Source organism: Astyanax mexicanus, chromosome 3 (assembly GCF_023375975.1).
Source record: "Astyanax mexicanus isolate ESR-SI-001 chromosome 3, AstMex3_surface, whole genome shotgun sequence".
Classification (NCBI taxonomy): domain Eukaryota; kingdom Metazoa; phylum Chordata; class Actinopteri; order Characiformes; family Acestrorhamphidae; genus Astyanax; species Astyanax mexicanus.
Window position 1 is genome coordinate 9,338,478 of NC_064410.1, and position 25,903 is coordinate 9,364,380.

At 35.4% G+C, this 25,903-nt stretch overlaps 2 protein-coding genes and 1 long non-coding RNA gene across 12 annotated transcripts in view; 1 reads left to right on the forward strand and 2 right to left on the reverse strand.

Moving 5' to 3' along the window:
• LOC111197586 (meiosis inhibitor protein 1) overlaps nucleotides 1-17,157 on the reverse strand; it is a 55,723-nt gene extending 38,566 nt beyond the window's left edge. For 3 of the 10 annotated variants that reach the window (XM_049475783.1, XM_049475784.1, XM_049475781.1), the window contains exons 1-9: nucleotides 16,632-17,154; nucleotides 10,330-10,450; nucleotides 9,380-9,430; nucleotides 9,188-9,261; nucleotides 8,301-8,403; nucleotides 7,533-7,736; nucleotides 7,051-7,220; nucleotides 6,670-6,784; nucleotides 5,860-5,976 (exon numbers count right to left, since the gene is read on the reverse strand). In XM_049475783.1, the coding sequence (XP_049331740.1) occupies nucleotides 5,860-5,976; nucleotides 6,670-6,784; nucleotides 7,051-7,220; nucleotides 7,533-7,736; nucleotides 8,301-8,403; nucleotides 9,188-9,261; nucleotides 9,380-9,430; nucleotides 10,330-10,450; nucleotides 16,632-16,748 (1,072 nt within the window). In that variant the 5' untranslated portion in view covers nucleotides 16,749-17,154. Of the gene's footprint in view, nucleotides 1-5,859; nucleotides 5,977-6,669; nucleotides 6,785-7,050; nucleotides 7,221-7,532; nucleotides 7,737-8,300; nucleotides 8,404-9,187; nucleotides 9,262-9,379; nucleotides 9,431-10,329; nucleotides 10,451-16,631 lie in introns of those variants that run through there. The other 7 variants (XR_007438166.1, XM_049475788.1, XM_049475785.1 and 4 more) reach the window with 5 other exon arrangements.
• On the forward strand, nucleotides 12,298-14,253 carry LOC125799347 (uncharacterized). Its single transcript, XR_007438261.1, has 5 exons — nucleotides 12,298-12,392; nucleotides 12,864-12,930; nucleotides 13,427-13,547; nucleotides 13,659-13,769; nucleotides 13,900-14,253. It is a non-coding gene; the product is annotated as an uncharacterized LOC125799347 (long non-coding RNA).
• Nucleotides 17,158-18,959: 1,802 nt separating the features above from the next.
• Nucleotides 18,960-23,290, reverse strand: LOC111197588 (uncharacterized). The gene is made up of 3 exons (XM_049475855.1): nucleotides 23,131-23,290; nucleotides 21,264-21,392; nucleotides 18,960-21,164 (listed from the first exon to the last, which is right to left on the reverse strand). The coding sequence occupies exons 2-3, from the start codon at nucleotides 21,347-21,349 to the stop codon at nucleotides 20,336-20,338; spliced, it is 915 nt and encodes a 304-aa protein (XP_049331812.1). The 5' UTR covers nucleotides 21,350-21,392; nucleotides 23,131-23,290; the 3' UTR covers nucleotides 18,960-20,335.
• Between the last annotated feature and the right edge of the window lie 2,613 nt (nucleotides 23,291-25,903).

Below are 25,903 nucleotides of genomic sequence, written 5' to 3' on the forward strand. Positions count from 1 at the left end.
TTCTGTATGTTTTGTAAACTCCTACACTTCATAGAATAAACATGTTTTCTAAAAAGACTTGTACTTAAGTCTAGTTATTTTAGTTATCTAGACTAGTTATCTTAGGTCAAGAAAACAAGAGTTTTACCCCTGAATGTCACAGCTGTAGGGGATAATTATCAAGATCCACTGCATGGCAATAGGTTTTTATTTCATTAACAAGTAAAAAAGCTTATTTTAGAGTATGTCAAAATCCTCGAGTAGACAAAGACTAATTGTTTGCTAAATGTATTACATTACTAAAGCAAATTATTCACAATACAAAAAGTAAACATATTTATTGACCTAAATATACTCATTCTTTTCAGGACAGTTTCCATCTGTTTTTATGTGCTGTGATTTATAATGACAAAGATTGAAATAATATTGTGTTCTAAACATAGAACTTTGCAGTTTGAAACGGAGACAATGAAAAAGAACCATTAAACAAGGTTGGTTGAAGGGTTTACACATTTATTTACATAAAATAAAAGTACAATGTCTATCACATTTGGCTTAAACGGTCAAATACACAAAATGTCAGTGTATAGATATATAAAACGTAAGTGATTGTATAAAAGTATTAATTATCCAATTTCAGGTAGTTGGTGTTACTAGTCTCTCAGTTAGTGAAATGGGGATCAGCTGAGTGCAGTATAAAGACACCTGTCTGAAAGCTCTCATCACTGAACTCCATATAATTAATTGCGAGATTACTGGGACAAACTACCTGGACCTGAATTAGTTCAGTCACTTTTTAGAAGGTCAATATACTGTATATGCAATTTAATGTTTACATAATGGGCAAAGGAACTCCTCTTCTTCAGGTGGGTTTCCTACACAGGAATGATGGAAGCACTTGTCGCATCCATTGCAGGCAATAACGAATGAAAAAAAAAAATCAAATACAGTGGTATGAAAGCTTTTGAGCACCCCTGATATTTTTCATGATTTTCTTTTATAAATCATTGGTTGTTGGAATCAGCAATTTCAGTTAAATATATCATATAGCAGACGAACACAGTGATATTTGAGAAGTAAAATTAACTTTATTTTTTACAGAAAGTGCGTAATTATTCCTTAAACAAAAATAGGCAGATGGATACCTTTGGGCACCCTTGTTGTATTGATTTGAATATATTTAGCACTAATTATTGGAACACAAAATTAGTTTGGTAAGCTCATTGACCCTTGACCTACATACACAAGTGAATCTAATTATCAGAAAGGGTTCATGTAGCCAATTGCAAGTTTTTCCTCCTCTTTACATCTTCTCTGAAGAGTGGCAACATGGCAGCCTCAAAACACAACTATAAAATGAATTGAAAACAAAGATTTTTCATGTTTTTGGGGAAGGATGCAAAAAGCTCAGAGATTTCAGCTGTCAGTTTCCACTGTGAGAAACATAGTGAGGAAAGGGAAGACCACAGGCACAGTTTGGAGCAGAGACGAAGGATGGCGAGAACAGTCATAGTCAACCCACAGACCAGCTCCAAAGACCTATATCATCATCTTACTGAAGATGGAGTCACTGTGCATCTTCAAACCATTTAGCACACTTTGCACAAGTATGAGAGAGAAATGCAGAAGAAGCCTTTTCTGTGCACACGCCACAGTCGCTTGAGGTATGCTAAAGCAGATTTGGACAGCCAGTTTAATTTTAGCATACAGTGCTGTGGGCTGATGAAACTAAAACTGAGTTATTTAAACATCAGTGACGGTGTGCATGGTGGGGAAGAGGAAAAAAAAAATAACATTTGCCAGTTCCATCATACTGTGGGGCTGTATGGTGAGTGCAGGTACTGGGAATATTTTTAAAGACAACGACTCTAAAACACTAAACTCTGATCAAAATCTACTTAAGAATTCATGCAGAGGAACAAGTATGACATTCTGGAATGATCATCTCAGTTCCCAAACTTGGATATTATTGAAAATCTGTGGTGTGATTTAAAGCGGGCTGTTCATGATCAGAAACCATTAAACCTGACTGAACTGGAAATGAAGAAAAATGGTAAAATATTCCTTTAACCAGAAGCCAGACTCTCATTGGAAGCTACAGAAAGTGTTTATAGGCTGCTAATCTGCAAAACAAGGAGCTACTAAATATGGATGTAATGTTTCTTTTGGGATGCCCAAATTTCTGCACCTGGCTTTTGTAAAGAATTATTGAACACTTTCAATAAATCATATAAACTTCATTTCATTTCTCAAATATCACTGTCTTCATCTGCTTTATGATATATTTTACTGAAATTGCTGATCCAAACAACCAACGACTTATAAAGAACATTTTTGAAAATGATCAGGGGTGCCCAGACTTTTTCATACTACTGTTTGTACATTATATCAGACTGTTCTGACCTTATCTTAGCAATACAAGTAGGTGACAGCCAAAGAACATAAAATAGATACTGTCATTTATTGGCAACAAAATGTTTTAAACCAGAACTTCGTTTGTACCCATTTAGGAGGCAAAGCAGCTTCCAAAGCATGATGTGGAGTGGTTTCCCCAGAGTCTGCACACATCAGACAAATCTACAAAACACAACAGAATACATTTGTATGCAAATAATTGAAACACTAAGCACTCATTTTTTTTTAGCATAAATACACTTGTGTTGTCTGGTAGGATATGTCAGTAATTAAATTAGGCTGCAATGCAGACTGTTTACAGTATTCTTCTTAATGCGTCAGAACTGGAACGTGCAATTTGATACACTGATTGCTAAATAATCTATGGGTGGGTGGAAACAAATAGTCGAACCGTTGGTATTGATGGACAAACCCAATTTGACTGACAAAATCCTGAGCCGGGTACAGCCCTAATATGTTTAGAATACAGTAACTATTCTCCTGAAATGTTTTTGCCGTAGTCAGCAGTAAAATCATAAATAACACAAATAATAATAACAGTTTTATGCAAACATTTGAACATCACTGGCAACACAACTGTGCCTAAACGTTTGCACAAGATGCATGTGTATAACATGTACTTCAAATATGCTATGATTCAACATTACTTGTTAATAATTCATAATTAATTAAATGAACTTAAATAATGAATTAAACCACTGAGATAAGAGGACGCTCTACAAATCCATGAAATAGCTAATTTACCCACTGTTTATTTTTCATCCAGTCACCCAGTCTCAATGCCAGCTACTTAACATCACATAAGATACCTCACCTAAACTGAGCTAAACTAGACTCAAATAACGTAACCTCACCTTGCCTCACATCACTTCACCTAAACTAACCCAAACTAAGATAAACTAGGCTTAATTAAGCTAAAGTAAGCTAAACTAGCCTAAAGTAAGCTAAACTAGGCTTAACTAAGCTAAACTAGGCTAAAGTAAGCTAAATTAGGCTTAACTAACCTAAAATAGGCTAAAGTAAGCTAAACTAGGCTTAACTAAGATAAACTAGGCTTAACTAAGCTAAAGTAAGCTAAACTAGGCTAAAGTAAGCTAAACTAGGCTTAACTAAGCTAAAGTAAGCTAAACTAGCCTAAAGTAAGCTAAACTAGCCTAAAGTAAGCTAAATTAGGTTTAACTAAGCTAAACTTAGCTAACTTGACCCTCTCCTCTCCTAACCTAACGTAATTTCGCGCTCTGAGCCACTTCCAATCATGAACACACAACCATTTCAACAATAAACACTAGTTTTAAGAGTTTTTACGAACGTGAGGACGAGTAAACAAGTTATAGTTTACTTACGACTGTAGGAGCTGTGTTCTCCCAGCAGCTGCCACGGAGCTTCTCCACAGGTGAAAAAAGACGCAGCTCCCACAGGCTTCAGAGCTGTGTTGTGATTGGCCGCTGTGAGCTCGATTAGCTCTGCGCTTGATTGGTCATTCTGTGTACCCCGGATGTTTCCCTGAAATTTTTCGACCTGAATTTTTTTTACCTGAATTTTTACAACTTGAATTTTTATAACCTGCATTTTTTCGACCTGAATTTTTATAACCTGAATTTTTACAACCTGAATTTTTAATCCCTGAATTATTTTTTTGCTACATGATTTTTTTTTTTTACTTAAAAATTTTGTACCTGAATTTTTTAAAACAGTCCTTATCTGAAATTTCAATACCTGAATTTTAAATATCTAAATATTTGAAGGTAAATTTTTCAAGAACACCAGATTACACACTCTTTATTTTCAAGAATCATGTTTTTTTGTTTCAGGTTCTGGTGACACTGATTTAACTCCATATGAAACTGACATCAAACATGACATCAATTTTTTTCTAGGTGTGCAGTACAGCATAGTCACATTTACCAAGTAACACTTTAAGCCCCACTGATCTTTTTATACAAACACTAAAATTAGTTCTAAAATATAACGAAAATTACTGTATTTTAGTCATATTGTGTAGTACATGGATCTTGCACCATTTTAAAAGTTAAATTTAATGCTTTTTAAGACCTTTCTAAGACCTCTGTAAATATAATTTAAGACCCCAAAATGTAGTCATAATTTCTTTCGGAGAAAATAATTTATTGTATTGGAAACCTCTACTAACGTTGGTTCTATTCCCAGGAGCTTAGCTAACTTGCCGGTAAGGTAAAGGATGCTAGCTAGCTCCTCACTAATGTTAGCTAGCTCTTCGCTAACCTTAGTTCTCTGCTTGGTAGCGTAGCTAGCTTGCTGCTTATATTAGCTAGCTCTCTGCTAACCGTACTTCTCTTCTCGGTAACGTAGCTAGCTTGCTGCTTACATTAGCTAGCACTCTGCTTACCTTAGTTCTCTGCTTGGTAACGTAGCTAGCTTGCTGCTTATATTAGCTAGCTCTCTGCTAACCTTAGTTCACTTCTTGGTAACGTAGCTAGCTTGCTGCTTATATTAGCTAGCTCTCTGCTAACCTTACTTCTCTGCTTGGTAGCGTAGCTAGCTTGCCGCTTATATTAGCTAGCTCTCTGCTAACCGTACTTCTCTGCTTGGTAAAGTAGCTAGTTTGCTGCTTATATAAACTAGCTCTCTGCTAACCTTAGTTCACTTCTTGGTAACGTAGCTAGCTTGCTGCTTATATTAGCTAGCTCTCTGCTTACCTTAGTTCTCTTCTCGGTAACGTAGCTAGCTTGCCGCTCATGTTATCTAGCTCTCTGCTAACCTTAGTTCTCTGCTTGGTAACATAGCTAGCTTTCCGCTTATATTAGCTAGCTCTCTGCTAACCTTAGTTCTCTGCTTGGTAATGTAGCTAGCTTTCCGCTTATATTAGCTAGCTCTCTGCTAACCTTAGTTCTCTGCTTGGTAATGTAGCTAGCTTTCCGCTTATATTAGCTAGCTCTCTGCTAACCTTAGTTCTCTGCTTGGTAATGTAGCTAGCTTTCCGCTTATATTAGCTAGCTCTCTGCTAACCGTACTTCTCTGCTTGGTAACGTAGCTAGCTTGCCGCTTATATTAGCTAGCTCTCTGCTAACCTTAGTTCTCTGCTTGGTAACGTAGCTAGCTTGGCGCTAATATTACCTAGCTCTCTGCTAACCTTAGTTCTCTGCTTGGTAACGTAGCTAGCTTGCTACTTATATTAGCTAGCTCTCTGCTAACCTTAATTCTCTGCTTGGTAACATAGCTAGCTTGCCGCTAATGTTAGCTTGCTCTCCGCTTACTTTAGCTCTCTCCTGGGTAACTAGCTAGCTCGCTGCTAATGTTAACTAGATCTCCGCAAACATTAGTTCTCTCCCTGGATTAAATGTTCACGGTGGGCCACTGTGTTTTCCCACTGGCATTAAACGCTCTGTCTGAAAATCTTATACCGTAAAATGTGTTTTGTGTAGCCTGTAGAATCTCCTTTGTCTAATTTTATTTTAACTAAATATATAGACACACACACAACTTTACCGTAGATGGAGTGGCACTGTGAGAAGAATGTAGAGTCCTCACACAGCTGGAGCAAGCAGCTGTACACCGACCACAGCAGCACTTCATTAGTACAGCTCAACCGCTCAAACAGGAACTCTACCGGAGGAACAGGAGGGAGCAAAATGCTTTTAAATCCAATAAAATTAACCTCCTGTATTAAAATAAAGACAACTCCCAATACAAAGATTAACACTGTAACCCAAAACCCAGCTAATATTGTCACAACCCCTCCCAATACATTAAAAACAAACCCCTTCCAAACCAAAATAATAAATAAATAAAACAAAACCCTGCCATTATAATCCAAACCACTCCTATTATAATCAATATCCCTCCAATCACAACAGTAAAACAGCCCCATCGGGGGGCCCCATTATGACCCAAAAATCTCCCATCACAACAAAACTCCTCTCAAATCAATAAACCCCCTCCAAATATAAGCATATAAAAATATACGTGTTGCTTCTATGTATTGCTTTTAAAAACATAGTATTGATTTTTAATAAGTAGTTTACATGTAAAGATTTATTTAGTCATAGATGTGTTTCACCTTGTTGTTAGTTCACACTGTTCTAAATGCATAAAAAGTAAAGTTTTATTCATTTTCTTAAAGATTTTATCAATATTATACTATGCTTTAATTTTATGACAATTATTCTTAAATATGGTTTAAACAGCTGCAATGTATTCCACACAGAAAACACAGTCATTGCAAATACACAACCCTAATTCCCAAAAGCTCAAAGACTAAAATAATAAATGCTTTACAGTGTGTTTACTGGTACTGACCTGGTAAATCTGCCTGTGTGAACGCAGAGCAGTACTGGCTGGGGGAGTGTGTTAGTACAGCAGATACACACTGAACACTCACCACCTGCACACACTCGTCACCTCCAAGCAACAGCTACAGAGAGAATGAGAGAGATTATTATACATTTTCACTGTCAGAACAAAACCCCACTTCTACAAAAGAGAAAACAGAACTTCAAATATTTACAGGTGCTTTTTAAAACTACAATACATCATGAAGCCCAGGAATTTGCTAGTTTTAATGATGTGGCAAAAACATTTTTAACCAGGAAATTGTTCTGTTCAGAAAAGACTGTTTTCTGTTTTAATGTTAATTAAACAGCGCCCCCTTACTGGATTTATGATTTTTCTAATACACACCCTCTTTAGGATGAGTGGCAGTGAACAGTGTTTAACAGACAGTTGAGTACATTGAGACTCCTCCTCTTCCTCGTTGGAAGAAGTATGATTTTGATTCATCAGCAAACACACAGTGTCTCCTCCTCGCAGCATCAGCAGCAACAGACCTACACACATACACACACAAACACCTGCAAAGATTAATGTATACTTTTAAGAACATTTGTACCTACAATGTATTATTACATGTATTTATAAAATATGTATAATTTATTTGTTTTTTTTTTGTTAACAGACTTTTACTGTAAAGTAACTAATTCATTAATTAAATAAATAAATAAAATGGAATAATACTTAAATCAGTAAAAATAAAAATCCACTTTTAAAAATAAAAATAATTAATAATACTTTAAAGTGATGTGGGAAAATTTGCAGGAGAAGTTCAAAGTAAGTTACGATCACACACAAATTCTATAAAACCATGTTTGGGGTCTCCCTCTCACCAAGACAGTTGATAGTGAGCTGAAATGAGCAGACATGTGCGAGTGTGTTCAGCAGTAACACACACACTCTATCTCTCAGTGTTTGTGGCAGAGATTGCAGGGCTGTCTCTGATGCCCAAACACCACGCAGCACGTAATACACCGCAGCCTTCAGCACTTCATCAGGATTTAGCAGGAACACACACATACACTCCAAAACACTGACTGAGAGAAAGAAAGAGAAAGAGAGAGAGAGCGAGAGAGAGAGAGAGAGAAAGAGTGTGTGTGACAGAGAAAAAGAAAGAGAGATCTGGGTGAATTCTAACTTACATTAGGTATGTTTATTTTTTTATTTTTTATTTAACCTTTAATTTAAACCGGCCAAGTTAAAACACTCAGTTAATAGCAATACAGTTAGAAGTATCAGTAAAAATATTCCTGATGCGTTTCTTAAACTCAGCAATTGGAATCAATATATCTAATTCTAATGTTTTCTGGAGTGTATTCCAGTCTTGAGCAGCAGATGCTTGAAAAGATGAGGAGCTGAGAGCGTTGTGTGTTTTCGGAATTTTTAGAATTAAAGTTGAGAACCTGGAGTTGTACATAACAGATACTGCTTGCAATATGTTCTTTTAGTAAGGTGATGACCGACCCAGCAGAGTTTTCCAAATGAGAGGGTATGTTAGTGTCCTTGCCTTCAGTGTAGAACTAAAGAAGATGAATTTGCTCTGACTGACAGTGGGGAAACTGGCTATAGCTGCTTTTTATATCTGTATTTGTGTGTCTTACTGTGGGTTGTGGTCAACATTTGAGCTATAGAGGACACAGAATCCACCAGCTTGCCCAGAAATGTGATGTACGAGAGAACCTTCCCTGTAGATCTATCTATCAGCTGAGAAAGAGCAATGATAAGATAACATTAGATAATGATGGCTGGTGCAAAATCAATATTTCTAGCAGATGCTGCAGAATTTCACATAAAAATTCACAGTAATGTATAGGAATGTATTTCAGTGAAAAATAGGTGTACACTGTAAACCAAACAGTATTTACAATAAAAATTGGTGTCAGAATGTTACCGTTAGAAATAAATAAATATTCATTGTTTTGTATTACTACAGAAAACTGATATCAGTACTGCTGATTTGATGGTTAAGGCTGGAATTTGATTCCATATTTTACCAGAGAAATTTTTTAATTTATCATTTCCTTTCTCACTTTATACACCTGATTTTATTTTCACAATTTACATTGTTTTTTGTTATAAATATAAAACATACACAAATAACATAATTCTTTAATCAAGCCAGAGTTATGTGGCAATGGTACTGTAAAACGAATACCAGTAATATAAGCAATACTCATCAGAAAGCTTTATTATTCAGCTAAAATTAACATAAAATACTGTGTAGACAATTAATTTAACAGTACTGGGGATTCACATTTTGTTTAGAAAAGCATACTGTGATATATGTTCTCATAATGATGATAATGTATCATCATAATCCCCTTATAAAAGCTACAGTATAAACTAAATACAGGTGTATGAGTACAAACTAAGATGAAGCTAATACTTTTGACAAAGAGGTTCAGATATGCAATGACAATAATAACAGTTAGTTATGATTTAAACATGACTCTTTTAATCTATGTAATAATAAGTGTGTGTGTTATACCTGTGTTTGTAGTTCATCCAGAACGTGCTGCAAAAAATGTTCCTTCTTCAGATCAAGCAACAGATGAATGAGCACTGGAACACACACACACACACACACAAAATCCACCTAATCCATTTTCCAACAATTTACTTTGTTTGAGAATGGACAGAGAGAGAGACACAGACTCAAAAAAGCACAATATAGACTGACCTTGAATAACCTGCTCCACCACACTTGGATCTTCAACAGACTGCAGCATCTCTACAATGGGAAAAAATGGGAAGATGTTGGAATGAGGCCACCAAATGATCAGCATATAAATTCTAGCATATAATTATGAAGACTGAACCTTTCAAACCTGCATTAGAACCTGCATTAAGAACAGGAAATGTTAGTTTATTAACACCTCATTGAAAACACTTTTATACACAATAGTAGAACATATTAGCTCATAAAAAAATCATTAAACACTTCTGTACACTAGACTATTAAATATTAGTACATAAACGCTACAAACACTTGGAGACAAGGTCCATAAACACATAATTATTAAACACTTGTATATGCTAAAATAGGAGACACTAGCCCACAAACAACTTCATTTAATACTCCTATAAATTAAAATAGGAGATATTGCTCCAAAACCAACTCAATGAATACTCCTATACATTAGATTAGGAGACAGTTGCTCATAAACAACTTAATAAATATTCCCACATACTAGAATTGGTCATATTAGTACATATACAGCCACAATAAACACTCCTATACACTAAAATAGATTATATATGTCCATAAGCACTCCTATAGACTCCTATAGACTAGATAATGCTGTAGTAGTCCATAAACACCTTAATAAACTCTCACATACACAAAAACAGAAAACAATCATTCATAAACAACTCATTGAACACTCCTATACCATAGAAAATTAGATATTATTCCATAAATACTTCAATAAACACTCCTATACACTATAATGGGACATGTTAGCTCAAACACCCTCAATAAACACTTCTATACATCATAATTCGACATATTAGCTCACAAACACCTCCTATGAACACTCCTATAGACTACAATAAATAATATTTACCCATTAAAATCCTCAATGAGTTCATAGAGCAGTGGAGGTGTGTGTGTGTGTGTGTGTGTCTTACTCAATAAAGAGGAGGTGAAATGCAGACACACTCTTTCATCCTGTTGCAGAATGTCCTTCACCACACCTTTGATCTTCAGTAGCTCTAGAACTCCACTCAGTGCTGCAGATTTACGCAGAACCTGCAGAAACCGTAAAACACAAACAGCAGAATCAGTGTTTACGAAGTGAAACAGTCAACCTGGTGAAAAAAGCAGGGGCTTCTATTCAGTGAGCGCCACCATCAGGTTGAAGTTTCAGTTAAAATGCCAGTGGTGGGGATTTCTAATAAAGTAGCCAGAGAGCTTAACCATAAGGAGGGAGTTGTTTCAATTAAGAAAGAAAGAAAGTAGTCCAATCAATAGTAAATAAACACTAATTACTGTGTGATCATTGAAGTAAATAAAGTGGTATGGGAGCACTACTTATGTGTTTAGCAATACCATTAGCATGTTATTTTACTTTTATAACGTTTAAGTATATATAGTGATTAACTGTAATGACATTACAATCGGTGACTAAGACTTGGAAGTTTAGGAATTGGGACTTGACTTGAGGTCAAGACTTAAGACTTACAACGTAGGCTATGTTCACACAGCAGGTAAGTTAAAAGCTATTGCTTGCATTGGCTATAAACTGAGGAGCCGCTCGCTGCAGCCTGTAGGAAGGCGGAGTTGGACATCCAACCCCGCCCACATCCAACTCCGCCCATGTCCAACTCCGATTTACGTCTAAAGCAACACCCACCTTACGTCCGTCACGAACGCCTACATTTACTCCCGGTAAACAGGAATTGTAGCCGAGAAAGCAGCTAAAGCATCTATCTGATTTATATCTCCGGTTATGGCGGTAAGTACAAATATTGACTTATTTTTTAAGTTAACAGAGCTATTTTTATAATGTCCTCTTGTTTTTCTATATTATATTTTATGAATAAACGGTGAGTCGTTGATACGCACATGAAGGTTCTACATCGGCGCGTGTACCATGTGGTTTGTTTGCTTCTAGCTAGTCATATTGCCGTTTTTTTTTTATGGATTCTAATGCAGAATTGCACCCAGTCTTGTCTAATTCAAACTTTAGTAATCTTACCTTCTGTTTTATGTGCTAAAATGCTACCAATTAATGGTATCACAGATAAACTCTCATAGCTAGTAGTGAGCTAGGCATCAGTTTTGTTTTTAAGGCATAGCTAGGGGTTATAGTCAGCTAACCTAAAAAACTGTTTTAACTTCTTGTATAGACAGTTTATTGGCTAACAAGATAGCAAGATAATCTAGCTAACTAAAATTGGTTCAAAGTCTTAGTCATACAAATAAATATTTGAAGATATCAATGCTTAATCCTCCTATTTAATTTGTCAGGAATAGCAATGGTATTCCCGGGTTAATTTGACCTGGTTCATTTTTAATTATCCAAAATATTTCTGAAACCAAAATAATCCTAACCAGAAGAGTAAATATTTAATAACTAACTCCATTGCTGATTGTTCTATCAACATTTAGTACAATAGTGTACAATAGAGGTAATAGTTCAATTAGGATAATGCACTTGTTTTTCCATTTTAAAAAATCTTACTTTTTTTTTTGTTTTACTACTTTGTTACTTTTAAACGACCAACACAATATTTTTACATATAAATGAAACATAACATTACAATTTCGTTTTAGTTTTTGCAGGGGGTTGTTGCAAATATGAAATTAACCATTTTCATGTTATATGTTAATTATACAAATAAAGGCAAGCTGAAGACGTTTCATACAGAAAAAAAAACTTTTACTATCTTACTAAATGGATCAATTTGACCCGTAACATAACAGGAGGGTTAAGTCGATGCACATTTATTACCTTTGTACTGAATGTAGTTACAATTAATGTGCACCGATATAGTAATTGTAAGCTCATGTTGTGTTTTGTTGCTTTCTGTTTTACAGCATCCAACACATGTCCAGGCCACTCCTGACCCTTCAGGGTTTGGCCAGTGTGGTGTTTTCACATGCCCCTGCTTCAGTTTTGACACTGACCAGCGATTTAATAACAGCCTACATCTACAAAACCATATCAAACAAGCAGTCGAGAATAACGGTATGGGGAAGTATTTCTTTAAACAGAGAGAGAGATATTGATTTTATTGGCTATAACAAATAAACATGTAAATGTAATATCTTGAATCAACAAATGCACTTACTTCTTACACTCAATTGATGGGCATAATGAGTTGAAGAATATTAATATTTATAGGCTTAATTGCATGTTGTGTGCATTTTGGTCTTACAGTTTCCTTCATCTCTAAACTGCACACCTACAGCACACTTTTATTGTGTCTATTGCAGCCATACAATACTATGCAAAGACCAGTTCAGACATCATGTATCTCTGTGCAGCAGTGCAACCAAGACCATTATAGCAGAAGTGTTTAATCCACAGACTGTTGCTACTTCTGATGCACGTCCAGCTCCCCCTCTGCCAGCTACTCCTGATACACCTTCTCCCAGTTCTGGTCTTGCTTCCTCTGTGCATGGTATTAATTATATTAATTATTATATTTTCTCTCAGGAAAGTTCAGCGTGTTGAACGTGTGACTGATGAAGGAGATAGAATGGGCAACGTCTCCTTTGAACAGGTGTGAGGGTGTGGATGTGTGTTTTTTATTTCGGGTTAATTTAACTGGGCCATTTAAAATGTTTTACTGTTGTGGTTTGTTTTCAAAAGTCTGAATTGGGCTGAAAAGATAAGTTGACATTATTTGAAATTTCAACTTGACCTAGTGTTGACTAGTCATTTCAAGGGCATTTGAAGCCCATAAGCTATTGGAGAGCTATCATTTTAAAGGGATAGAAAAGCAGAGAGCTGTTTTGTTACGTTAAGGCAGAGATTAGTCAACAGAATGATGCTGACTACAGTCTTCAGGCAAAAATGCTAGCCATTCCTACAGTAATTAGAGATTGGGGATATGATTGAAATAATAAGTTCCAACTCAGATTAATAGAATACCAAAATAGTAATTGGTTGCAGCCTTAGAATGTTATCTGGTCATTTTTTTCAATTACTATAATTTTCATGAATCAAAATCTACATGCTTCTATAATGTTTTTCACAGATGCCCCTTATTCTCATAGATACAGTTCTGGATGAGGGTGACAAAGCTTTTTTAAAGCTGTCACTGGTTTGTCGTCTCTTCCGGGACATTGTTTGGACAACAATCATTCCGGGCCCGGGCACATTTCGAGTGGCTTGACAGTAAGCATGATATTTCAGTACAGTTAAGATGTTTGTTTTCCCTTAGAAAAGGAATTACACTCACTGATTTTGAAATCATTTTAAAATTCTTGATTTTTTTTAAACCTACAGGTGTAGTGCCATGAAAACATCACAGTGCTGCATGTAAAGACAAGTTTCGCAGGATGTACGAACTGCAGTGCTGCCAGAACTGTCAAGAAACTTATAAAGACTACATACTGGGTATGTTTGTTCTAAATAAATTTTGATAATTTTTTCCTGAGGTCAGAAATTGGTAAGTCAATATATTTAAGGTATTGGGGCTTGAGAGATTGTTACTTTGTGAAAGTGTGTGTTTTTACTTATATTACAGGCTACGTTGGGCATGGGAGACGAGGGGAGCTTGTGGCATTTTACAGCGAAAACGAGCACCCTGGATTCTGCAGCCAGCTTCATGAATGGCTGGGTGTGTGAGTGGCTGGGTGTGTGAGTGGCTGGGTGTGTGAGTGGCTGGGTGTGTGAGTGGCTGGGTGTGTGAGTGGCTGGGTGTGTGAGTGGCTGGGTGTGTGAGTGGCTGGGTGTGTGAGTGGCTGGGTGTGTGAGTGGCTGGGTGTTGCATTTTTAAATAAAGACTTCTGTATTTGTTTGACCAAAGCATGTAACCAAACATTTTAAAGGCTAGTGTGCCAATAAATGCCAATAAAGATATTGTATTAGCTTGGACAAAGTGTTTGTAAATGGAGTTAATTTCCCTGGGAACTACTGTCAGCCATACAAAATTGGGAGAGGAGAAGCAGGAGAGGGATATCATTATTATTATTATTATTATTATTATTATTATTATTATTATTATTATTGACAAAATGGCTATGTATACATATGATATTTTAATTTCTGAAACCACAGCATTTGATATATTGTACTCTATCGTTATACACTATCCAGCATACCATTATTACCACCTGCTTGTTTCTGCTTCTATTATTCTTTTTTTTAGCTCCAATTAGCATCTAGGACACTTTAGTTGCATAATGGTTTACTGGTGTATAATATACAATAGGTATAAAACACTGTTCACTCTATTAGACACTTCTACCAACAGCTGCTTTACATTGTGAGTGAAAAGTCAGAGACAATCTTTAAATCTGTTGCTGCACAGTTTGTTGCAAATCTGCAAATTCATCAGTGCCCATGGGATGCTGCCTACTTGATGCTGAATACAGGACGCTGCCCACATGATGCTGGTTGATGGAGCATTTCATGTCCAGTAGTGACAATGAGGTGTTTAAATTCTCCAGAGGCACTACTTTGTCGGATCCACTCATACCAACACAGCTCTTAACACCACTATGTCAGTGTCACTGTAGTGTTGTGAATAACCAACAAGCCACATAATAGCTGCTCTGTGGTGGTCCTAAATTGTATGCTATACAGTGCAGCTGTGTCATTCTCATCTGTAATATTTTCAGCACCCTGTTGACAGTGAAGATGCAGAATTACTTCTAATATCATTATTATATATTAGCTATGCCTATGACACAAATAGCCTTCCCCCTGCTGAGTGGTGATAAGAAGCACTGTCTATCTGTAATATGAAGTATAGAGCATTACAGTACAGAGAACAGGTGTGATCTAACAATCAAACACTTTAATAATCAGATGCACCCTTTGACCAGCCTCTACCAGTGCAAAGCCATGATTGATAATGTGCTCTTTATTTCATATGGAACATAACCAAAAACTGTATATCGTAAGTTTTAACTTTATATAATAAGTAAATAATGATTCCTATGATAGCTAATCAATAATTCTGGAGATATTTACCAGTCTAAAATAAATTTATAAAATCTACACACTCTGGCAACTAGTTTAACAAATTTAAATGTAAGGATTAATGCAGTGAAATAATGGCTTACTCTGCTGGTGAGTGGGACAGATTAATGTATAATGTATTGTGATATACAGGACAGAGGCAATTGATCTTTTGGAAACAGCAAATCGTTGTATGCAATTATTTGCTTATTGTATAAAATAAAGGAGAAATGGCACACGTGATGAAAAAGAAGAGCAAGAGTTCCCTCTGTTACACAGAATGAGTTACCAGCCTCATAAACCACAAGTTAGCAGCATGCCATATAAGAAAAACAATAAAATCATACACTTTTAAGTTCACATGATTCCTTATGTATTACTTTATTTACAATGTTAAACCAAAAATTAATGAGAAAGTGTTTCCAAACTTTTGGCTGGTACTGTATATATAGCCTATTTTTTGTGATATCTGTGCATTACACTACAGCATGTGTAGTGCTGTAGCCAAGGCTACGTGGTGGAACTACTCACAAGATATGCGTAAATTTAGCGCAACATCGGCGTTATATGCGTATTTCACGTGGCACACAGTGCTTCTTGAACAAAAAAGTAGTGGGGTTGGCGTACAAGAGCACATGTGGGCGGGGTTGGATGTGGGCGGAGTTGGATGTCCAACTCCGCCTTCCTACAGGCTGCAGCGAGACGTACTTGTATAAACTTGGAACTGCTTATTTTTTTCCTTGCAATCAGGTTAAGAATCTGGTATAATACAGTCATTTCTGCCAGAGGTGGATTTAGGTCTGTACCTGAAGAGATTACTGACTCATTACTGACTAATTTAAAGTATGAATTAATAATAATATGCAGAAACATTTTATTTTAATAATATTATTGTTTTACTATTGTTGTTAGTTACTATTATTTTACCTTTCTTTTATTTTGTATTGTATAGCTTTATTTAATAAAACACAAACATGTCATGTTTTTATGAGATGTTTCTGATGTACACAAGTAAACCACCTTGTAAACACAATGACCAATGCCCTGAAACGCCTGCTCCCAAAATTAACAAATTAAATTTAGTCTGCTAGTAAAGTGGTTCAGTGAAGACCTCCAGTGTGAACAGCCAAAAACAAGCATCGGCTTTGCTAAGAAAATTGGACTTGGGCCACATTTACCTGCTTTGTAATTGGAGCCTTACTTAGTGACCTGCTCCGTTATTAACTAATACTCAATAATTTATAAAAACATCATAAAATTAAGCCATTAAAGTATAAATGAGTGTTTTGTTACCGATACATCTTCTCTGTCCATCAGCTCCAGCACACAGGCTACACACAGGCCGCGCGCGCTCCAGCGGGGGTCGTGCCTCAGGTGAACATTCTCCAGAATAAGATCCAAATTCGACATTTTATTATATATTTTAGGGAATTAACCATCAGTTTGCTTTAAAAATACCACAGAAGTTGGATATCTTTGAGAGAGTTCGGAGTGTTCAGTGTAAAAATAGCAGTATTTGTGGGTAAATAACTACTAACTCGCTAACTGGCATTAATTGGCTAACAGGCTAAGCTAACGCACCTCACAAGTTGGTGATTTTTTATGCTAAGCTAACGCCCGGTTTAGTCGAACAAAACGCTGAAAACTAACCCTACTGTTAACTACTAACAGTCTGTAACTCGGTTAAATGTGCTAAGAACTTTTAATAAACATTGTATTCGGTCTCAGAAAGACCTGTAGGTTAGTTAATAGCTAACGCTAGGTTAGACTGATTTAAAGCCAAGAATCATTGAGAGAAACGAGTGATAGAGTCGATTCTAAGAATCGACTCTTTGAATCCAATATCTTTATTTTTATGTTTATCAACTCTTCAGCCATTAATTCCGAGTGGGAGTTGCAGTATAGAAATGGACATTTAAATAATAACAAAAATTATTATTACTTTATTAATGTTTTAATTATTGTGTTTGTTATTATTATTATTATTATTATTATTACTAATACCTCTCTAACTCTCTATCCCTATCAGCAAAATATCTACTCTGTGTACCACAGATAACTATATATTCTCTACCTCAGTAACTGCTGTGATAATGTAAGTTCTATATGCAACTTATTATCACCACACACTTTTAGATTGTACTTTGTCTGTACTGCACTGTCCTGTCTGTTAAACTGTATTTTCTGTCTGTTATTTATTGTAGTGTTTAGGTTCTATGTTGCATAACTAGTTGCAAATCTTTACTTTATGTTTTCTATGTTGTACTGTTTGTCCCATGTTGCACCATGTTTCTGGAGAAATGTAATTCCTCTGCACTGTGTACCTGTACTCAGACGTAATGACGATAAAAACCTCTTGACTTGACTTGATTGTTACACTAGGGAGCTTCTTTCACCTAGTGTAAACCATTTCAGTGCATTTAAATACAGATTAATGCTCACTGTTCACAAAAGCTGTCAATATGGAAAAAAGACATCAATAGCTCCATAATCACATCTACTTAACTCTCCACTTCAAGCTAAATAGTGAAATGCACACCACTTTCATGTAATGCAAAATGTGAAATAGATTTTATATTCATAGTTATGTACTTTAAAATACCAATTCTTTATAGTGCCGCTAGATGTAAGCAAACGTATGCACACCCTTTAGACTTTTGATGTAAGGTGGAGTCAACTAAAACGGACCACTTTTTGGTAAATTACTTATAAGACCATCAGCTATGCATGAGACCCAATGATATTTTTATAAATTGACACGAGACTCTTAAATAATTATTTTAAAAATATGAAAAATTATTATTGTTTTGAAATTATTGTTTGAGTTTAGAGTATCAGTAGGGTCCCAAATTAAGTTATGGCAGTTATGTTTAGATTTTCCCAAACCAAAAAAAAATATTGTTACAAGTTCTGTTGTAGAACCAATGCAAGAGCACTTGCTGTGACTGACTGTAAAATGTTAAAAAACTATGATGTTAAAATATTATCTGGCCCATTTTAGCTGACTTCACCCTAATGCAGAATGTATTTTATATTTTATGTAATTTAAAATTAAATAACATTAACAGAGCATGACGCAGAATACTAAAATAACTGTGTATAGTACAGATACACAGATTAAAGTTCTCGAGTAATCCATAATATTAGTTAAGATGCACCAATATGGTTATATATATATAACCATATTACCAACATTTCTCCCAAATTCCAAATAAAAATATAATTTTGCATATTTTTGCAGAAAATGAGAAATGGCTAAATTAACAAAAAAGATGCAGAGCTTTCAGACCGTAAATAATGTAAAGAAAATACTTTCATATTCATAAGGTTTTAAGAGCTCAGAAATCAATATTTGGTGAAATAACCCTGTTTTCTAATCACAGTTTTCATGCATCTAGGCATGTTCTCCTCCACCAGTCTAACACAATGCTTTTGGACTAATTTTTAAGTGGTCTATTTTTTTTTTCCAGAGCTTTATATTTAACCATATCAGTTCCTCTTAACTCCAACCCCAATCTCTCCTAAGACTTTAGACACTTTAAATAAGATAATAAAACCCGCTTCCAAACGTCGTGGACACTACAATTTGCAAACCTTATAGACAAAGATTTTATTCAGCATAGAACATATATACCAGAAGTTGAGACATTTTTTTTTACATTTTGTTAAAATCGTGTCTGACATGTTGGCTCCCTCTACTGGCCCAGGCAGTTACTACACAGCGCTTCAGACCAGGGGTACCTCGTAGGTCACAAACATGTGACCTGTACACAATAAAACTGCAATAAATATATTAATAAGATAATCTGCAATCTATGGCTGAACCATAATGCTGTATGTGTTGGGTGAAGTGCATTATTTTGGAGTGTCATAATTTCCCAATCAACAGTGCATTACTTCTGAAGAATGAAGCCATGTCAGATTCCCCCATCAATGTTTGCTGGGGATCTCTACGGAGACATTTAACATCACAACAATAAAAACATCTGCATAGAACATAGAACATTGTTACGCTTAATATTTGAGCATATTTGGACAAATTGCTAAAAGGATATTGCCTGTAAAATTACATTACCTTCTTTAACAGAGAGATAAAAGTAAATACAGTGTTAAAAGTACTAGATATCATTGTGTGCATGTTTGAAGGTACAGAGTTTGGTTCAAAGTTTACATTTTTTCTGAACATTACCCAACACAGGGATATGCTCACAAAAACAACCTAAAATAAAACCATTAAAAAAATCACATTTTTAGCAATTATTTAAAATCTCTTAAAATAAAAATACTAATGTGTGTTATGAAAAGGCTGACCATCTGGGCAAGGCAATTGACATGGTCACCACATGCTACTCTCAAACTTTTCTTGGAATGCTTTCACACCTGCCTTGTTTGGTCTGAACTTCTGGCCTTTTCAGTTTGGTCCAAACCAAAATAGGAGATCTGCAAGTTGTTGTGAACCACAGTTTGGACCACAGGACCAAAAGTAGGTTCTATTCTGGATCTATTAAACCAAATGCCGTGTACAAAAACTTTTCTAGATTGCTTTAACTTTCAGACCAATTATAGGAAGCTAAAGCAGGATTTCGTCACTCAACATGTGTAATATAGAGAGCTCACATAGGTAATAATGACAGGATGTAATAAAGCCCCCTATGTAGACGGTAAGTGCCACTGCAACCCCCACCCCCTCACCGTATTCTGACCAGAAATGGAAGGTTTTGCAACTTTTATCTGCAAGTTTTATTATCATACATAGCTTTTATATGTGGGCAAATTGGACTATAATGAATGGACATAACTGAAAATTGTATACAGGTCAGACAAAAACATGTAACATTTTTCTGTGCCCCTTTTACCCCCTAGCACTTTGTGCCTGCCATGACCCCCAGTTTGAGAACCGCTGCTTTAATGTACTAAATACTGTCATGCAATTGATTATAAACTAAAGGAATGTAGACACCCTTTTATACATCTTGATAACATTTGTATAATTATGTCTATTGGTTAAAGCGCTCATTAAGTTTGCGAACAATCCTGTTCTCCACTTCTTCCTTTGAGTTCCTCAGTTCGCTCAAGAGTTTCTTCAACTTCTTGTCCGTTTCTCTCATCTTTCGGTCAAGCTGCTCTGCTTCTGATTCCTCCTGCATCATCACCTGTTTTGTCCTTTTTTTCTTTGACTCTCTGGATTTTTGTTTCTTGTGCCTTGTTTCAGATGTTTTCCATTTTTCTTTAGTTATGAGATGCAGAGGAGGACCGAGCTTCTCCACATCTGCTTTTAAATCCAGAATGTTCTTTTCCTTAAGCAGTTTCCACAGCTGGTCTGGCCTAAAAAGTTTAACCAGCTCTGAAACAGCCTCTGTGCGGTATTGGAGGCTCTGTCGTTGATGATGCTGCACATAGAACATTCCGTGACAGTGTAGAATCTTCTCAGCAAGGTTGTAGATGTTGTTTAGGCAGTCAGTAATTTGAGCAGCTATTCCCTTGATTGTTTCCACAGTCTTTACCCAATCTGATTTTTTCCTCCTTCCTATACGTATTCTGTAGCCTATGTAACCTAAAACTGCACCAACAACAGTCGTGTAGACTGGTATGTACCAGGAATCATCATTTGTAAGTAAATCCTGCAAAAATATTCCAAAGCAAAAGGCTGCAACGATTATTGAAACTGCATATACTGTAACAGCTTTGGTCAGTCTACTCTGTAGATGAAGTAACTCATCGGTCTTCTCCTTCAGCTGAGCGATAAACCCCTGGATTTCAGGCTGATGTTCTTCATTATGTTTTAGAAACTCATCACTGGTTTTCAGGAGCTTATGTAGAAGTTCTCTGTTACAAACAGAGACATAAACATATAAGATAATTATCCAATATTTAATAACTCAGCTTTAAACTGAGATGAATGAATAGTTGAGTATATATGCTAACCTCTCTTCAGCAGAGAAGCTTGGACGTCCTCCATCCATGCTGTCATCACTGTCAGGACTGTCATTCTTGATTCCCTTTGATGCCATGATTCAACAGAAAGATCTTCTGAAAGAATCATTCCTTCTGAACCTGATTGTATTGAAAAAGTACAAAAAAAGTACATTTGTCAGGCCTATAACATATACTAGCAACCCCCTTTTTTGTATTACTCTAAGATATATTGTTTTATCTAAGTATTGTAAACTATAGTAACATTAGTTTAGTGCCTGTAGGAAACTACAGTAATTTATAACACCGTTGTAGTGTTCAATATTAAGATACAGTAATGTGTAGTACTTGGTGTAGTGTCCTGTTGTAAACTGTAGTAATATATAGTACTAATGTAGAGTTCTGTAGTAAGATATAGTAATGTGTAGTAATCATGTAGTGTACTGTAGTAAGCTATAGTAATGTGTAGTACTGATATAGAGTACTGTAGTAAGATATAGTAATGTGTAATACTGATGTAGAGTACTGTAGTAAGATATAGTAATGTGTAGTAATCATGTAGTGTACTGTAGTAAGCTATAGTAATGTGTAGTACTGATATAGAGTACTGTAGTAAGATATAGTAATGTGTAATACTGATGCAGAGTACTGTAGTAAGATATAGTAATGTGTAATACTGATGTAGAGTACTGTAGTAAGATATAGTAATATGTAGTAATCATGTAGTGTACTGTAGTAAGCTATAGTAACGTGTAATACTGGTTTAGTGTTCTGTAGTAAGCTATTGTAATATGTAGTACTGGTTTAGTGTACTGTAGTAAGCTATAGTAATGTGTAGTACTGGTTTAGTGTCTTGTAGTAAACTATAGTAATGTGTAGTACTGGTGTAGTGTACCGTTGTAAGATAAAGTAATGTGTAGTACTGGTGTAGTGTACTGTAGTAAGATACAGTAATGTGTAGTGTACTGTAGTAAGATATAGTAATGTGTAGTGTAATGTAGTAAGATGTAGTAATGTGTAGTGTACTGTAGTAAGATATAGTAATGTGTAGTGTACTGTAGTAAGATATAGTAATGTGTAGTGTAATGTAGTAAGATATAGTAATGTGTAGTGTAATGTAGTAAGATGTAGTAATGTGTAGTGTACTGTAGTAAGATATAGTAATGTGTAGTGTAATGTAGTAAGATGTAGTAATGTGTAGTGTACTGTAGTAAGATATAGTAATGTGTAGTGTACTGTAGTAAGATATAGTAATGTGTAGTGTAATGTAGTAAGATTAGTAATGTGTAGTGTACTGTAGTAAGATGTAGTAATGTGTAGTGTACTGTAGTAAGATATAGTAATGTGTAGTGTAATGTAGTAAGATGTAGTAATGTGTAGTGTACTGTAGTAAGATATAGTAATGTGTAGTGTAATGTAGTAAGATGTAGTAATGTGTAGTGTACTGTAGTAAGATATAGTAATGTGTAGTGTAATGTAGTAAGATATAGTAATGTGTAGTGTACTGTAGTAAGATATAGTAATGTGTAGTGTAATGTAGTAAGATATAGTAATGTGTAGTGTACTGTAGTAAGATATAGTAATGTGTAGTGTACTGTAGTAAGATATAGTAATGTGTAGTGTAATGTAGTAAGATGTAGTAATGTGTAGTGTACTGTAGTAAGATATAGTAATGTGTAGTACTGATTTAGTGTCCTCTGTATGCTCTAAACAGAGGTTGCTTATGAGGAAATAAAGGTGAAAGCTCCGCCATAGTTCTATCACTGGGTGAAGTACGGTGCTCGTGAGAAGGGCGGTTTACTATAAACTCCATAGACTCTGTAGAGAGGCAGTACTTTCTGTAATACAGTGGAGAAGAAAAGTTAAAATGTAAACGTACCGTAGTGAAGTGTGGACAGGAGCATGTTAGTCCTCCGTGTTTAGTTTTGAGAGAAGGGACATTTTTGTTGTGTTCTCGCGCGTAAAGTTGTACTTCTTCACCTCTGAACCCAGAACAGCTCAGACCCTTTGATGTTCATATGCGTGTTTAGCACATGATTGATTTCTCCGACATCCAATAAGAGTGGAGATTCGCCATGCTTGTGTGGGACGTGATTCACAACCCAGTCACAACCTGAGCGCTCTAGCAGGGTTGCCAGATTTAGCGTTAGTGTTTGTGTTTTTTTGGAGCACATTTTCAAGAAATTAATCTCTCCTTAAATTAAACACAGGTACCAATATGCATACTAGTAAAAAAAAAATCAGGCCAATCATTCCATGATTCCAAAAACTTTTCTTCTTTACTGAGTAGCAAAATTTAATTAAAAAGGAGCACATAAGAGACTCCCTCCAATCCATTCAGCACATAATAACACAACTATTTCACTCCCCACACAGTCTTTAAAAAGTCTATAAAAAAAAACATTTCCGTCCTTCATATAAAAACTGATAATATTTTATTTTCTCTCTATTATACAAGCTCAGTATATATTTCCTTCTGCTGCTTTTCTTGTTTCTCCTTTGTGTGCAGTCCTGCAATTGGCCACCAGGGGAGCTCTTACTATATTTATAATAATCCCTCCCCTGAGAGAGAAGGTCCTGCTTTGTGGCACATGCACTTTATAATCTATGTTTGTTATGTTTGTTACAGTTTTTTTTGTTCAACTTCGTGTCAGTGTGTAATATGTGCTGCTTTATCCCGTCGCAATTTGAAAACACATGGCGCTAAAATTCTTGTGACACAAACTTTGATTGTTTATCACTATAACAATAAAATAGCATTACTAAATAGTTTTGTAAATATATAAATAATAAACAAATAAAGAATTATGACAATTCTATAAAATATTATAATGAATAATATTTACTTATATTTACTCATCTCTCAGATGTTGCCACCCTGCAATTCCAGTGCACCCCTCAGTTTGAATACACATTTTCATTACATATCTAAATCCTTAGGTGGTTAAAAAGTGACAAGTGGGTGAACTTAAACATGGTACCCCAACACAGTTCATACAAAACAACTAAACTTCATGAATGTATTTATTTTTTTGCAAATAAAAGTGTGAAATATACCCACTAGTTCAGATGTGATACTACAATAGGCATAGTGACAATAAAAAGACAATAAGCTAAATTAATAATGTTAAAAGAGGAGCTAACTCCACTTCCAGCCGATTATAGGAGCCTCTTCCCCGGCCCGGTAATCAAGTTCATCCCTGAGACAAATTTATCACTTACCTGAAACAAGGATTCCATGTTCAAGTATCAATTCATAGCCAGTTACTTTATACTTTATTTATTAATTTTACGTATTTACAATTATATTCACTGAACTTTTTCTAATAAACCTTTTTACACATATCTTTTAACTTTCAACATTCATATCTACAGATCTGCATTGCTTAATTCTGCTGTAATAATTACTCACCAGTGTTTCTGATCACAGGCTCTGATTGGCTATAAGACCTTCTTGCTGTCCAGTTTCTTCTCAGTTTGCTTAATGATCAAAACCAGCAGGGATTGTACTGGGGTGAGGTAGAGTGTTCTACCCTGCTGCCCTAAACCAGTGGAACCAGTTCCCCATCCCAGCCATCTGATATCATTTACATCTTCATCTTAGAGATCATTAATTATTGCTGCTTGTAATGTTAATTATATTTTATTTTGTTATATTGTTATTTTTAGGATTGTTTATCTTTACTATTTGAGGATTCCTGTGTGTGTTTTGATTGTTTGCTCTTATTTTATTGATGTACAGTACCAGTAAAAGTTTGGACACATCATACATTATTTGTCTTTATTTAATTTATTTTCTGCATTGTAGATTATTATTAAAGACAAAAAAAAAAAAACAATTAAGGGACACATATGGAAATACATAGTAAACAATAAAAAAAGGAGTTTATCCTCCAAAATCTCCTCATCTAAACCTGATGAACTGAGATAGTGGTTTGGGATAAGCTGGAGCCTCACAGCGTGAAGGAAAAGCAGCAACTATTGTTCTTGAAGGAGTTCCAGGAAACTTTGCTGTGGGTGTTTGGTTTTATTTTTTATTTTGAGTTGGAAGCAATAAAATATACAATATACAGTCATAAAAACAAAGTTTTATATTTTTATAAAATAAAATGTTCTCTCTCTGAACATAATTATGCATGTTTTTGAAGATTTTCAACAACATTAACAATATTAAACAACAAATAAGAACCACTGAAGAATTAAAAGAAGAATAAAAGTGATTATTATTATATTCCGTTATTAAACTCTGTGTTTGTCTTGTTACTTTTTGGTGGAAATTAATCCTGAGCTTTAATGAACTGTAGTACACTGTGTGTGTGAACAGCTCCACCTGGCGGTCAGAGTAGGTAAAACAGGGAACGAAATCTAAAGTAGATGTTTTCTCCTGCGTCAGTTTCACCTGTTTCACCTGTGTACCTGTGTTCAGGTAAGTTTACACTCCTTATCTATCATACGAATACAATAACAGATTATAGAGCTAGAGTTAGATGAGAGTGTGTAAATTTAAATCACAGAGAGGAGGATAAATCAGTATTTCAGCTGTTTAGGATCCAGTTACAGTCCAGTAATTACTAACTGGGAGTGGCCCCTGCGTTTCCTGAACAGACTTCTCACTAAATTCCACTGAATATCCAGTAGAATAATATAGATGA

Bases quoted from the DNA above. Each gene is read 5' to 3' on its own strand.
- LOC111197588 (XM_049475855.1), bottom strand. From the start codon at position 21,349: ATGGCATCAAAGGGAATCAAGAATGACAGTCCTGACAGTGATGACAGC. The intron at 21,165-21,263 runs GTTAGCATATAT...TGTTTGTAACAG, and splicing joins AGCTTCTCTGCTGAAGAGAG to AGAACTTCTACATAAGCTCC.